The sequence below is a fragment of the Perca fluviatilis genome, chromosome 15 (assembly GCF_010015445.1).
Source record: "Perca fluviatilis chromosome 15, GENO_Pfluv_1.0, whole genome shotgun sequence".
Lineage (NCBI taxonomy): Eukaryota > Metazoa > Chordata > Actinopteri > Perciformes > Percidae > Perca > Perca fluviatilis.
Window position 1 is genome coordinate 24,679,566 of NC_053126.1, and position 14,698 is coordinate 24,694,263.

The 14,698-nt window shown below is 40.3% G+C and overlaps 1 protein-coding gene and 1 long non-coding RNA gene across 2 annotated transcripts in view; one reads left to right on the forward strand and one right to left on the reverse strand.

Moving 5' to 3' along the window:
- pigq (phosphatidylinositol glycan anchor biosynthesis, class Q) overlaps positions 1 to 14,698 on the forward strand; it is a 19,367-nt gene continuing 4,669 nt past the window's right edge. The window contains exons 1-11 of the mRNA XM_039823643.1: positions 1 to 124; positions 1,191 to 1,388; positions 1,833 to 2,019; positions 2,726 to 2,943; positions 3,786 to 3,982; positions 6,612 to 6,743; positions 6,856 to 6,976; positions 7,530 to 7,656; positions 8,268 to 8,421; positions 14,013 to 14,124; positions 14,249 to 14,329. Of these exons, the coding sequence (XP_039679577.1) occupies positions 1,236 to 1,388; positions 1,833 to 2,019; positions 2,726 to 2,943; positions 3,786 to 3,982; positions 6,612 to 6,743; positions 6,856 to 6,976; positions 7,530 to 7,656; positions 8,268 to 8,421; positions 14,013 to 14,124; positions 14,249 to 14,329 (1,482 nt within the window). The 5' untranslated portion in view covers positions 1 to 124; positions 1,191 to 1,235. The remainder of the gene's footprint in view (positions 125 to 1,190; positions 1,389 to 1,832; positions 2,020 to 2,725; positions 2,944 to 3,785; positions 3,983 to 6,611; positions 6,744 to 6,855; positions 6,977 to 7,529; positions 7,657 to 8,267; positions 8,422 to 14,012; positions 14,125 to 14,248; positions 14,330 to 14,698) is intronic.
- LOC120573804 overlaps positions 9,975 to 14,698 on the reverse strand; it is a 14,823-nt gene continuing 10,099 nt past the window's right edge. Inside the window, exons 2-3 of the long non-coding RNA XR_005641780.1 lie at positions 14,217 to 14,384; positions 9,975 to 10,212 (exon numbers count right to left, since the gene is read on the reverse strand). This is a non-coding gene — a long non-coding RNA (uncharacterized LOC120573804). The remainder of the gene's footprint in view (positions 10,213 to 14,216; positions 14,385 to 14,698) is intronic.

The following is a 14,698-nucleotide window of genomic DNA, read 5'->3' on the forward strand; positions in this document are numbered from 1 at the left end:
CTCACCGGATCATTGTATGCAACGGACTGTCAACAAAGAATATGGCGCTGTTGTCTGCTTAGCTAGCTAAACTCTGCTCGACGTTTCAAATGAAAGGTTAAAGCTCTGTTCAGTGTTAAAGAAGGTAAATAAAGTATTTTTATACACATATCTTGTGTCAATAATGCCGTTTCATAGTTTTACCTCTCCGCCTTTAGCTAGCTAGCTAATTAAGTTAGATTTTGAACCCTTTTTAGTTAAATGTGTCATTTTAACGACAGAATCAATCGGCGTTAACTCTCATATTCTTCATATAAATGTTTAGTAAATCCGTATAATTTTATCGGTAACTGCCAACATTTGTTTTTCGCTAGCTAGCTAACACTACAGCTAACCTACTTTCCTGTGCTAGCTCGCTAATTGACATCACTGACATCAATAGCTGCCCCGGGCTTTATGTTGCCACAACAACACGCTAGAGTCACGCTAAATATTGAGTCTAGCGGTTAGAGTCAATATTTGAAGGGCATAAAAGGAGGCCAACCGTGTAGTCCCGTTCAGTTTCGTCCTTTCGTTCACCAAACTCCATACAAAAATAAGAAGATTTAATATTGTGCCCACCGTCGCAATTAAATCCGACATCTCTAGGATCAGGAAGATCTTTTATGAATAATAAGGATCTAGTCTTCGATTCGGCATACATCAGGTATTACTATATATTTTATTACAATTCAATTTTATATATAGGCCTACGTATACTTTTGTTGTCTTTCACATCTGGAAATGACAGCGTGGCAGTAGCACAAATGCAACATAATGTAGTAGAACTAGTTTTTAAAGGTTGAGGAGATTTTGCATTGAGTAAATGTACTGGACACCATCAAGCCATTGCTCTTTTCCTGGAGGATCAGCTTAACACCAGCTTCTTGCAATAGCAAACAATTCAATTCTCAGATTATATGAAACTACATATTTGTGAGGTGTTTTTAAAGATTAACATCTTCAGTATGAACCCATTGGTTGAGAGCCACAGGCAGGGTTGGGAAATCAGAAAGGATTGAGAGATGGACTACATATCATTGGTTTTTATGGCTTTTGTGGACAAAAAGAGAAATCTAGAATAGCACCAGCTGCCCCCCTCCCCTCTCCCCCATTCTGTGCTGCAGATGTGCAAGTAACCTGACCTGGTTGTTTTTCCATCTCTTTGTCAGATCATCCGAGCTGCTTGAGGCTGACCACTGAGCTGCAGTGAAGTCATGGTGTTGAAGATCTTCTTCCCGCAGTGCTGTAACCGGGCGGACAGCGGCCTGCTGGTCGGCCGCTGGATCTCCAGCCAGGACTCTGCCGTGGTGTTGGCGGTCATCCACTACCCATTCATCCCCGGACATGTCAAACAGTACATCCAGCAGGTCAGTGCAGACCAGACCTCTGTGTCTGCTCAGGTCTATATTAGGAATACATTTAGCCCCAGTTTGTGCCTCTCATGTATTGTTATGACATTTGAGTCACAAAGCCAGGCATTGGATTTTCCCAAAGATAAAATACTTGGCGATATAAAAATAAAACAACAACAGAGGGTCGTTTAACAAAACTCGCTGCTGTTTTGAAAGTATTTCCAGACTCCTTAAGGACTCTTTTAACCATCTGGATGAAAAAAAAACTAAATCTTCTGCACAATAAAACCCAAGTTGCTCCTCTTTTTTCTAATCCAAACAAAGATGATATCTGGAGAGACCTTTCTTCTTGCTCAGTTTGTACAACGTGAACCAAAACTGCTCCATTAAGGTACTAAAGTCAAGTCTTTATTAGTCTCTCCTTCTCCCTCACCGCACCCCTCCATCTTTTTGACCCAGATGCAGGCCAAGAGTGGGTTGGAGCTGTCGGTGCTGGGCTCGTGGAGTTTACCCAAAGATGGTCAGGAGGGCATGGAGAGCTTCCTCAGAGACCTCAGCACCATTTTCCCCCAGGAACGCTGGCTCCAGATCAACCGCGAGGTGGGCAAGATGGGCTTCACCTGCCAGGTCCTCCAGCGGGATCAGAGTAAGACCCTCAGAGTGATATTCACTGGCTTTACACAATAGCACTTGAGCTTAGTTTAGGACTGATGAATTCTCATTACTAGTTTCAGTTTATATCTCATTGCAGAGGCTTTTTCCAACTTGACAGGGTTATTATTTAATAGAGCACTACTGAGTACTGGATTTGCTGGAAACTTCCAAATTTTGAAATATGAACCATTGTTTCATCCATTTCATTTAGAGTTACTCAGTTTAGTATCTGTGTCAAATACTTGAAGCTTTAGTGCGTAACTTTTTGATATTAATCAACGTCCGTTACATTCAAGCCATTGCCAAATGAGTTGCTACAAAGCTAATTAAGACTCCACACAACTCTCTCTGGATTTCTCAGTATGGCTATGTTCAGAAGATTGTGGCGTCCGGCGACTTTCCCGCGCAGAAACTCAAGTGAAGATAATTACCTCTTCTGAAGAGTCCATCATGTTTTTTTTTATCCTCAGTGTCCTCCTTGGCTACTAGCAACTGCATGAAGGAGGGGAGGGTGGGGGGGGGATCACAGAAGGCTTGTATCATGTGGATGCACCGACTTGTTGTCATTACTTAGAATTCCTCATGGGGGAGACAGAAATGACACACTATAGCTTTAATAAACCTCAGCAGGACTTTCTGTTCACATAAAGATAGATATTGGTCAGGAGTTGATAATGAATTTAACTTGTCATGGCCAGATGGAAGAGTAGTTCAGCGAGAGACGAAAAAGAAGAATGAGAAGGTTGACGAAGGTGCTGGAGAGGCTGGAGGTGATGAAGAAGAGCAGCAGGAGGAGGAAGAGGAGAAGGTGATCTTTGTCCACTACGAGCAGAGGAAGGTGATGCTGTCACAGCTTCACCCCATCGAGAACGGAGTTCCCGACCCCAAAACTGCTCCACCGTCTGAGCTGAGACAGGTACAGGACACAAAAAGTGCTGGCTCTCATTTTAATTCCTTTTTGTTGATTTTTTTTTTTATTATGGAAGTAACATGAATGGAAGTTAAAAAATTCAGACTGACATGGCTGATCGTCTGAAGTATCTTTGAGCTCTCTATACAGGATGCAACTTTAGGATAAAAGACTAATAATGCAGCATAAAATTTAAACTTCCAAAAGTTTGGCATCTTGTTTTATGTAAATGATCACAAATATGATGTGTTGCCAGAAAATGTACAGAGTAAATGTGTGAAAGAGGCTCAGGTTACAGGAGGATGCAGCCATGTATAGCCCTAAAGGCTGATTTATGCTTCTTCGTTAAATCGACGCTGTGGGTACGTAAGTAGGTACGTGGAGATGGCTGACCCTACACCGTAGCCTCACGTGTACCTCTCAAAGAATTTATCTACACGTTGCGGCGAAGCATGTCGCTCGGCCGTGGCTTGGCAGCGTTGCATTTCCCCCCTATATCCTGGTTCTCCTTCTCCATAAACAACCTGAAGTGGGTTAACGTTTCCTGCTACAGATTTTCCGTTGTCAGAAAGCACAGGGGAGACACTTTGTTTCTCTCACTATGCCTCTAGAGTCATAACTCGCTCCAAAGCAAATCCCCGTCGCTCTCTCACTCGCTCTACCACACACTCCCCATGCACACACACACGCCGCCCCTGTTATTCTCTTAATGAGATCGACGCACACACCAGCGCACAAGTATAAACTTCATTACACTTACGGAGGCTACGCGTGGAGCTCTGCTCTGCGTGGAGCCTCCGCAGAACCATAAATCATCCTTAACATGCCACTCCTCTCCTCTGGTCTAGATGTTCCAGACGGTGGCCAACAGCCAGCCTCTGTTCTTCCTGGACAGATACGACGACGGGCCGCTGAAGTCGACACACTGGCAGACTGAGGGTCGAGAGGCCAGCATCATCGTGGAGCTGCTCAAACAGGCCTGCATACCGCTCTGCATGCTCATCGGCTGGCTGCTCTCCGTATGGACCTGGATCTGCAACATCCGGTAAGAAGAGAGGAAACTTCATGGATAAGGCCGGCAATATTATTTATGGTTGTTATTGTCAGCAAAGCCTGTAATTTGTGCTGCTTTCTGTATCTATGAATTTGATCAAATATATATAGTGCTTTCTGTATCTATGAATTTGATCAAATATATATATATATACAGTGCCTTCAGTATTCGCCCCCTTGAACTTTTCGACCTTTTGCCACATTTCAGGCCTCAAACATAAAGATATAAAACTGTAATTTTTGTGAAGAATCAACAACAAGTGGGACACAATTGAAGTGGAACAAAATTTATTGGATATTTCAAACCTTTTAAACAAATAAAAACTGAAATATTGGGCGTGCAAAATTATTCAGCCCCTTTAAGTTAATACTTTGTAGCGCCACCTTTTGCTCGATTACAGCTGTAAGTCGCAGGGTATGCTCTATCAGTTTTGCACATCGAGACTGACATTTTGCCCATTCCTCCTTGCAAAACAGCTCGAGCTCAGTGAGGTTGGATGGAGAGGTTTGTGAACAGCAGTTTTCAGTTCTTTCCACAATTCTCGATTGATTCAGGTCTGGACTTTGACTTGGCCATTCTAACACCTGGATATGTTTATTTGTGAACCATTCCATTGTAGATTTTGCTTTATGTTTTGGATCATTGTCTTGTTGGAAGACAAATCTCCTCCATCTCAGGTCTTTTGCAGACTCCATCAGGTTTTCTTCAATGGTCTGTATTTGGCTCCATCCATCTTCCCATCAATTTTAACCATCTTCCCTGTCCCTGCTGAAGAAAAGCAGGCCCAAACCCCGATGCTGCCACCACCATGTTTGACAGTGGGGATGGTGTGTTCAGGGTGATGAGCTGTGTGTTGTACGAAACATAACGTTTTGCATTGTTGCCAAAAGTTCGATTTTGGTTTCATCTGACCACAGCACCTTCTTCCACATGTTTGGTGTGTCTCCCAGGTGGCTTTGTAAACTTTAAGACACTTTTATGGATATCTTTAAGAAATGGCTTTCTTCTTGCCACTCTTCCATAAAGGCCAGATGTGTGCAGTATACGACTGATTGTTGTCCTATGGACAGAGTCTACCACCTCAGCTGTAGATCTCTGCAGTTCATCCAGAGTGATCATGGGCCTCTTGGCTGCATCTCTGATCAGTCTTCTCATTGTATGAGCTGAAAGTTTAGAGGGACGGCCGGGTGTTCGTAGATTTGTAGTGGTCTGATACTCCTTCCATTTCAATATTATCGCTTGCACAGTGCTCCTTGGGATGTTTAAAGCTTGGGAAATCTTTTTGTATCCAATCCGGCTTTAAACTTCTCCCACAACAGTATCTCGGACCTGCCTGGTGTGTTCCTTGTTCTTCATGATGCTCTCTCGCTTTACACGGACCTCTGAGACTATCACAGAGCAGGTGCATTTATACGGAGACTTGATTACACACAGCTGGATTCTTATTTATCATCATTAGTCATTTAGGTCAACATTGGATCATTCAGAGATCCTCACTGAACTTCTGGAGAGAGTTTGCTGCACTGAAAGTAAAGGGGCTGAATAATTTTACCGCCCACTTTTCAGTTTTTATTTGTTAAAAAGTTTGAAATAGCCAATGAATTCGTTCCACTTCATAATTGGGACCCACTTGTTGTTGATTCTTCACAAAAATTACAGTTTTATATCTTTATGTTTGAGGCCTGAAATGTGTCAAAAGGTCGAAACGTTCAAGGGGCGAATACTTTCGCAAGGCACTGTATATATATATTTGTACTGTGTGTGAATTTCTTCTATAAACTGATGCAATATTCTCTTATAGTTATGTTAAATCCAGATGTAGTATTCAGTTTTCGGTATCAGTTTTCCAATAGATGTATGACTAAATTGTATCATCTCAGTTCATTGAGAGTTAGATGTTATGACCCATTAGGGCAACTCGATTATGGAAAAAAATCATAATCACAATTATATTGGTCAATATTGAAATAATGATTATTTAAAACGATTACTCATTTACTTTTGGATGTTGCATTTATTGAACTTAAAGGTCCAGTGTGTAACGTGTTTAGTTGTTCATTATCAAAATCTGTGTTCACAAACGTGTCCTTTTTCATGAATATTTACCACCACCATCAATTCCAAGTATTCCTTTTGCCCAGAAAAAGAAAAAGGATATTGAAAAGGGCAAGAGAACGGCTTTTTGAAGCGTGAAGGCTACCGTAGCTCTAATACGTACTTTGAACTGCGTGGTGCGAGAGCGTTGATTGCAATATATGATCTCAACGCTAGATGGGAGAAATTCCTACACAATGGACCTTTTAAAAAACAGTGAAAAAGTTAAAGAAATCAACAGTGAAAACACCTTGAACTGTGAAATTTCCCTTAATACTTTTCCCATTTAACTTTTTGAATTGCCCTTCAGAACACAAGACAAAATAAGAGTACACTTGCAAAATGTAACGTGCAAAATAATTTGCAAGCTTTTCATGATTACATTGTTTTTGTGATTGTTAGGAGCAAAATGTGATCGATTGCACAGCCCTACGACCCGTATCTGACTAGTTTCTTTACTCAGATCCAGATGCTGAAATACTGCACATTCCCCATCATTATTGTCATTATTGTATTTCATCTTTAGGATCTTCAGCCTTTACCCGCTCCGCTTCCTGTCCAGTAAGCTGTCCACCTGTGTCCAGCTCAGCTACAGAACCGAACAGATGAGGTTGCTCAGCTCACCCAAACCAGCTGCCGGACACACGCAGTTCATGAGGTGATCGTTTGTAAAAGCAGCCTAGAAAATCCCTGATGTAATGGACTTTTCTGTGCTGAAAGTGACACCACACCTGCCGTAGTAGCCTTCATGTCTGCCTGTCTGCCTGTAGGAAAGCGAACATCGTGGTGTCGTTCCTGGTGGATGTGGCTCTCGGCATGTTGCTCATCTGGTGGCTCTACAGAGACAACCACATCACCATGTTAGCCAACACGCTAGTGCCTGCAGCTGATGTAAGTGTGTTACAAAGATCAGATGACACATAATGCCCCAAATAAGAAAAGAATTATGTTATGGTACATTCTACCTCTCTTTTTCAAATAAAAAAACAAAACAACAGGATATCGAGATGATAAAATAATTAAGTCATTCTCACAGTACAACACTCAAAATATAATATTAGTGGAACAACACTATCATTTATTATCTCAAGACATCAAGATATTTAAGTTGTGGTCTTGAGATAATGGGTCCAAAACTGTTGCCTCTTTTGTCTTCCATGCAAAAGATGCCATACAATTTTTAAAGGGTTTCGTGTTGTGAATTGGAAACAAGGCATTTTCACGTTACTGCAAGATAGATTAGGTTTAGGTCAAGTAAATATTGACCTGCATACTTCTCTATTAGCCTTTCACTATATAGTAGATAGATTAAAAATTCTTAGCCCATAGTCTACTGACAAATGAGCAAACAACATCCTCAGACATGGCTAAAAACTCCTAAAAAGTTAACCGGTGTGGTCAGATTTCTTTGTCCCACCATTTAACCTGTGTGATTCTTCCTCAGCATGTGGCTAAAGAGCTGGATGAGCTGCTGCAGTGGCTGATGGGAGCTCCTGCAGGGCTGAAGATGAACCGGGCCCTGGATCAGGTTCTGGGCCGCTTCTTCCTCTACCACATTCACCTTTGGATCAGTGAGTCGCAGCACAAAACACACTCAGGGCTTTATGTTGTGCTGATATTCTCCGCTTATACAGGGGTCTTAAAAAAAGTCTCAAAAATGTCTAAAATATCAAAATCTAAATTGTAGGCCTTAAAAAGTCTTAGTATTGTGTTCTAGGTCTTAAATAATTTTTAATTGGTCTTAATTTTCCTACGTCAATGTAACGCTACCTCTAATGCTCATTGAAATGTTCCTGCAGCGCTTTAAAAAATTTTTGTTTTTTTATTGGTGGTGTAGTTCTTTCTGTTCTAGTCCAAATATAATCCGCTGTATTACAACTACAAATGAGTCCAACATGCAATTTATATTGCAGCCAATCTAGACAACAGTCCTATAACGCCAATGAGGTAAATGGGAGAATTGTTTCAAACAATGTTTCCGGACTCTGACATCTGACGTGATATAGATCTTAAATTTCATTCATAATGGTCTTAAAAAAGGTCTTAAAAAATCTTAAATCTGACTTGGTAAAACCTGTAGAAACCCTGTTATATCTGACCATTTTAATGCTAGAAACATAGAAAACAGGAATAAAAGCGCTGCTAGTGGCCCTGCCTTTGATTTCATCATCTTTCCATCCAGGCTACATCCACCTGATGTCTCCCTTCATCGAGGGGATCCTGTGGTACGGAGGCCTGTCGGCCTGCTTGGGCCTGACCTTTGCCCTCTCGCTGCTCTCAGACATGGTCGCCCTGCTCACCTTCCACATCTACTGCTTCTACGTCTACGGAGCCAGGTGAGACCCCAACACAGGTTCCACTGCTAGTTTAGGTTTAGTTTGATCACTGCTACGAGCATGTTAGTCAATATTTTAAGAGAAGTTTTTGGTTCAAGAAGTGTTGATCCATGTAGATTTATCTTCTCTGAAGACTGAATCACTGCTGCTAAGTCATGATCGGGTCAAAGGTTTGAGCCATTTGATTACACTAAGTTTTTGAAAGTGTGTCACTTCAAATTGATTAGAGTATTTTGACAAGTAGGGGTAGTTTGTATCTACCTGAAGCAGTCCAGTGGTCTGCTTGGGAAAATGTTGCAGTCCTGGTGGGGCTGTGCAATTAATCGCGATTACGATTTCGGCTCCTAATGATCACAAAAACAGAATAATCGAGAAAAACGACTATTTTGCACATCATGTTTTGTAAGTAAACTCTTATCTTAAACTCTTGTCTTGTGTTCTGAATGGGGAAAACTGTTTTTTAAATTCAATAATTGCAACATCTTTCCAAAAGTCAATGAGTAATCGTGTTAAATAATCTGGATTCCAATATTGACCAAAATAATCACGATAATGATTTTTTTCCCCCTGCTTACACACAAATGATCCAGTTTGACATATGATTGTCACTCAACAAAGGATGATACATTTGGGGTTGCATGCTCATGAATGGGTCACTTGTGTGGTGTTTGCTTGCATTAGTGAATTGCTCAAAATGAACACGAGGAAATTTGGTGAAACGGGCCCCTGATGAACTGGGAAGATCTCACTGATCATCTGTTTCCCTTTTTTGACTTGAGTGTCTTTTATAAGAAGTATTTAAGAAATACATTTAATTCTAACAGGAAATGATAAAATACTGCATGTACTCCATCAGATGTCAATTAAACTGCAGTTTTGACTCTTGAACTTGAAGAGATGGCAAAATGTTTTCAGAAGATTTAATACTTAATATTTTAGTTTTTTTCAAGGTCTTTATAGCTGTCTCACCACCATCCACAATTCATGATGTGTGATGTTTTGCAAGTGTTTTTAGTATGCATGCTAACGTTTTTGAATATACTTACTTTTCTTACTGTGAACACACTACATAGGACACTACATACTCAAAAATGCTTTTGAGAAATGGTATGTTCGATTGTACTGAATTGAGACACACTGTGGATTTGGGAGATATTCCTTTTGATTACCTGCAGGGGACGTATTTTCCCAACCTTTTTCTTCCTCCAGTAGAGACATTTTCATTACAGTTTTTTTATTGACCCGTACATTAGAGTCTTGGTTTAACCTTTCTGGGTGTCATTGTGGAGGGGTTGAGTGAAGGATTGTGGAGGTGGGGGCACAAAATGATCATTACGGTGCCTTCATCTGCACCAGGAGAGTAACATTAAAGAAAGGATCCTCCTCTTGGGTTTCATGGCAATCTGCTCTTAGATTTAGATATTTGTCCTGGGCCCTGCTGTTAATGGGAGCTATTAATCATAACAGTCAGAGCAACTTTGTCTCAAAATAATTCAGGAATGGGCTCATGGAAACCAAAAATGGACCTATGGTTTAAGAAATGAACCACAGAATAAACAGAAAAAGTGTATTTATGCAGCAGCATAACAGCTACATTCAAAAGCACACGCCATTGTTATTATCCCTTTAATTATAACTAGTATGGCAATACATAAATCATCTGAATCCGACTTGCAGAACAGGATGTTTTGTTTAAGTCACTGTTGCGTAACTGGGTCAGACGCTTATAAAAAAATTATTTAGTGCCTCACGTTGTTTTCTTCAGGCTGCCTCAGTTGGTACACACTCCGTCTAAAAGGGAAGAGTAGAAGAGAAGTTTGCTCGAGATGTTTGCTTTTTCTGTACTGTTTAGGACAATATAATCATTGAGGAGAAGAGAGAGTAAATATTATGAAAATTCAGCTGCAGGATGATTCAAAGAATTTAAACTCTTGTGCTTGTGAAAGCCTAATGATAATGTTAACAGTGTCACTGGATCTGTAGGAAATCAGATTACGTTTGTAATTCTACCTCTTTTTTTTTTCTTTTTTTTTTATAGACAGAAAGTTTTCGTGTTTAATTTTTAGCCATGCTAGTGGTGGCAATAGAGCCCCACCACTTTGGTTCAAACTGAAATATTTAAACAACTGTTAGACGGATTGCCATGGAGTTTTGTTCAGACATTCATGATCCTCAGAAGATGAATCCCTCTGACTTTAGTGATGCTCTGACTTTTCCTCTAGCGCCACCATGATTGGGTTGACATTTATGGTTTTATGTAAAATATCTCAACAACTGTTAGATGGATTGTGATGGAATGTGGTTCATCATTCATGTTCCCATCAGGATGATTTGTAATAGCTTTGGTGATCCTCTGACTTTTCATCTAGAGCCATAATCAGGTTACCATGTGAATGTGTCCAATGCTTTGGTTTACTAAATACCTGCAGAACTAATGACATTTGCATCAGTCTCAGCTGGACTCTGTGTTAACTGATAATTAGCTAATAATCAATGAACTATGATGGTGAACATGGTAAATATTAGCCTGACAAGCCAGACCCACATCCCACAGAGCAAAACTCCAAACACATCTTCCTTTTTTAAGAATGACGTGCCGTTTTTTGTTCTTGGATAACTCCAAGTCTTCCAGAGTCGCAGCCAAAGCCGATTCGAAAGACCGCTGTTCGCCAGAAGCAGCAGCCATCTTCTTTGTTTTCAAGTAGCAGGGAATTCACGCGGAACCGTCGCAACTCGTTGCAGTCATTATGTTAAGCCCTCCCACCAACTCTATACACAATGTGATTGGCCTGACTAGAGTTTGGTTTTTCCAGCTCGCAAGAAAAGGGAAAGTTGTTAGACGACCCTGGCTGCAAATTACATTTGCTGCCGCTAGGGTGTGTCTAGAGTTCTAGGCTAGGTAAATATAATACCTTCTAAAAAGCACTATGCTCAAAAGCTGGCTTTAGCTTAAAGGTGCCCTGCCATACAAAACTGTTTTTACTTGCATTTTTTTAAATATGTTAGGTCCATATGTGTTTGTGTTATGTTGTGAATGTGAAAATGAAAATGAACTGCTACCTCCTCTGTCAGCTCTAGCCACTGAAAAGAAATAAGCAGAGAAATCAGGCCAATTACAAAAGCTGGTCAGTCTGACATCATGCTGCCTGAGCTCATTACTATTCATTAGCTCACCCAGTTGGGCTGGGTAAAGGATTCTGACTTCCAGGCTCTCATTGGCTAGCTGTTGCCCTATCAGATTCAAACAGCTTAGCTTGTTGAATATTAATGAGAACTGGCCTTCGTGTAGGCTTTCTATACCACGCTAGAATGGCTTGAAACAAGGTAACAACATTTTTTTCCACAAAAAATGTTACAGAGTCCATGGTAGAACTTCAGACATTACCACAAAGTAATGAAATATGTGTGGCAGGGCACCTTTAATGAAAGAATAGGAAATTTAAAAGTGTCCTGGTCCATCATTAAGACTCAGAGATATACATATAGTTTTGTCACTGTGTCCTCATGTTGTCAGCTTGTCAATCTGTTTTTAATTTGATAATATTTTGGGTAGTGGTAGGACAAAATATCGATATGTCAATATATCGTTGTCCTTCGTGCAATACGATACGCAGACGCCAAATATCGATATTTTAATAAATACAATAAGGCGCTCTAAATAGAGTTCCCTTCTCCCAGCGTTGCTACTTCATTGCTCCTCGAGGTGGCGTTCAGCACATGGGCGAGGGAAACTTGAACATAGGTTAACTAGCCGAAGAGAAAAAGGTTTTTAACGGGAAGGGCGGACAGCAGTTTAAGGAAAATAACAGATACCCCAGCCACGTTGGTCCAAAGTCTGGACACAGTTGCTCTAATGAATAAAGAGAGAAAACCTGCACTTAATCTTTTCACTGGCATTTTGTATTCATAGATAGACCAGTGTTGTGATAGATCATAATAGAATTGTCTAGCAATATATTGATAATGGCAAGATTGCTGTATCGTGATGTTCTCGGTATTGTGAGCCATGTATGGTGTACTGATGGTATCGTGAGGTACCCTGTGATTCCCACACCTAATGTTGAGGCATGTAAAGGCATGTCCCCACTGTCCTGTTTGGAGATGAAAGTACAGGTCTGGTGATATTCTATTAAATCAGGGCTGTTAGGTTGACTCTTGAGGTAGACTCACCTTTGATTCTGTTCATAGTATTAATATGGTATATTCATATTTGAATAAAAGCTTCAGATCTGTGAGTCTGATGCGTGGTGTGATGGAATGGAAGGCTGAACGCTGTTAATAGTCTTGGATATTTGAGAGAGGATTGGCTAAATTATGCATTTGCTCTAAAGATAGCTTGGCTCCCTCGCCCGTGGTGCATAATGAAATATTACCAACTTTTCTTGTTGCATATTTATGCCCCAGCTGCTCTTGGAATATGGACGTGTGTGTGCGATTCTTGTCTGAGTAACGTATTAAATCTTTATGCCTGGACCTAAAAATATCTCCTACTATCGTTGTACTTCAGAATTAGCTTTAGGTAGCTTTTATATCTGCCTTTAGGAAGAATTTTGCACAAAAATAATGTGAACGCTATTAATAACTGGTTCTAAAAAAACTGATTGATATTTTTTAAGTTACAGCTAATTTCTTTTTTGTCACCAATATTTAGATAGTATTTATCATGTGTCCCCATTTCCTAAAGTTCCCCCCCAAAGGATAACAACCCCCCAATCTTATTCATCAAAATTTAAATTAAATATGGATTGAGTACATTACAATCCAAAGACAAGACTGTACATGAAACACAATTATGTAACTTGTAACATATTCCCATTTCCTTCCAGGCCTATGTACACAGTTCTGTTTGTCTTCTTTCTTTTATTTATATGTTAAAGGTCTGGTGAGAGAACCTCCTATTTAAGTCAACAGTTTTTTTTGCTTTGCTATGTAATTGATTAAAGTGTGGCTTAAATGTGTGACACAGAGGAAATGATAACCGATCCAATGTGATTATAGAGATGAATGTGTTGGTTGGATGTTTTCTTCTGCTGCTGCTTTTAAAAAAAAAAAAAAAAATTATTAGTTTCTTTGAATATGTAAGAACAGGGTGACAAACATGTATAAATACTTGTATTTCTTCTGTAAATGCAACGGCTGTAAATTAAATTAATTTAATACAAATGGATTAAGTTGTGTCAACAAATATACACATCATCAGTTAGTGGGGTGCCATGTTTTTCATTTCTCTCCATATTCAAAGAATTGATGGTGGGAAATGTGGATGGAGTTCTTTTGCATAAAATCTTAAATGGAGGTTTGGCCTTTAGCTAAAGCTTCTGTTGTAATCTAACACTACTGAAACACTATTGCTGATAAATATTTACTGTCTGATCAGCCACTTGGATCAATCACCTCAGTACTTGACTAAACTCTCATATTCTAAAAGCACCCCAACCAGTTTCTGTCACTCTCCCCTCTCCCTTTGCTGAAGCCCATCTCCTCTATTGTCTCCCCCTATTTCTTCTGTCGTATGTATACTATTGTAGTATTATATACTAGTATTATTGTTTGCAGGATGATGTCATCAGTTGTGTCTGTGTGTCTGTTAGGTTGTACTGCCTGAAGATCTACGGCCTCTCGTCTCTCTGGAGGCTCTTTAGAGGGAAGAAGTGGAACGTCCTGCGGCAGAGGGTGGACTCCTGCTCCTATGACCTGGACCAGGTAACACACACACACACACACACACACACACACACACACACACACACACACACACACACACACCTCATCATCATAATACCACTAGTACATACGTTTACTGTGAGTGTGTTATGTGGTGTTTCAGCTCTTCATTGGGACGCTGCTGTTCACCGTCCTGCTGTTCCTGCTGCCCACCACAGCGCTCTACTACCTGGTCTTCACTCTGGTAAGACGGGTCACAAGTGAGGTAGTCTCGCATTGCCAGACCTATCTCCATAGCGCTGTGGAGAGAAAAAAAAAAGCTCTGGGTTGTTTGTATTTCTTTAAACCAATCACAATCGTCTTGGGCACTAAGCTCTGGACGTGGAGATAGTGGCTCTGCAAAATAGTCTCTGGAAGGAACTTGTTTTGGTGAAACATTTGCAGCCCACAAAAGAAAACGCCACCTACAACATTAGATGAAGTTAACTGCTATTTAAATTAGCTGGATACATGGTTAAACATCATTTGCTCTTATCAGTGTATCACCGTGTGTGCGGTCCTAAAACATCCCAGTTAGACAGTAAATGCTGTAAACATATTCTTTACAATCATT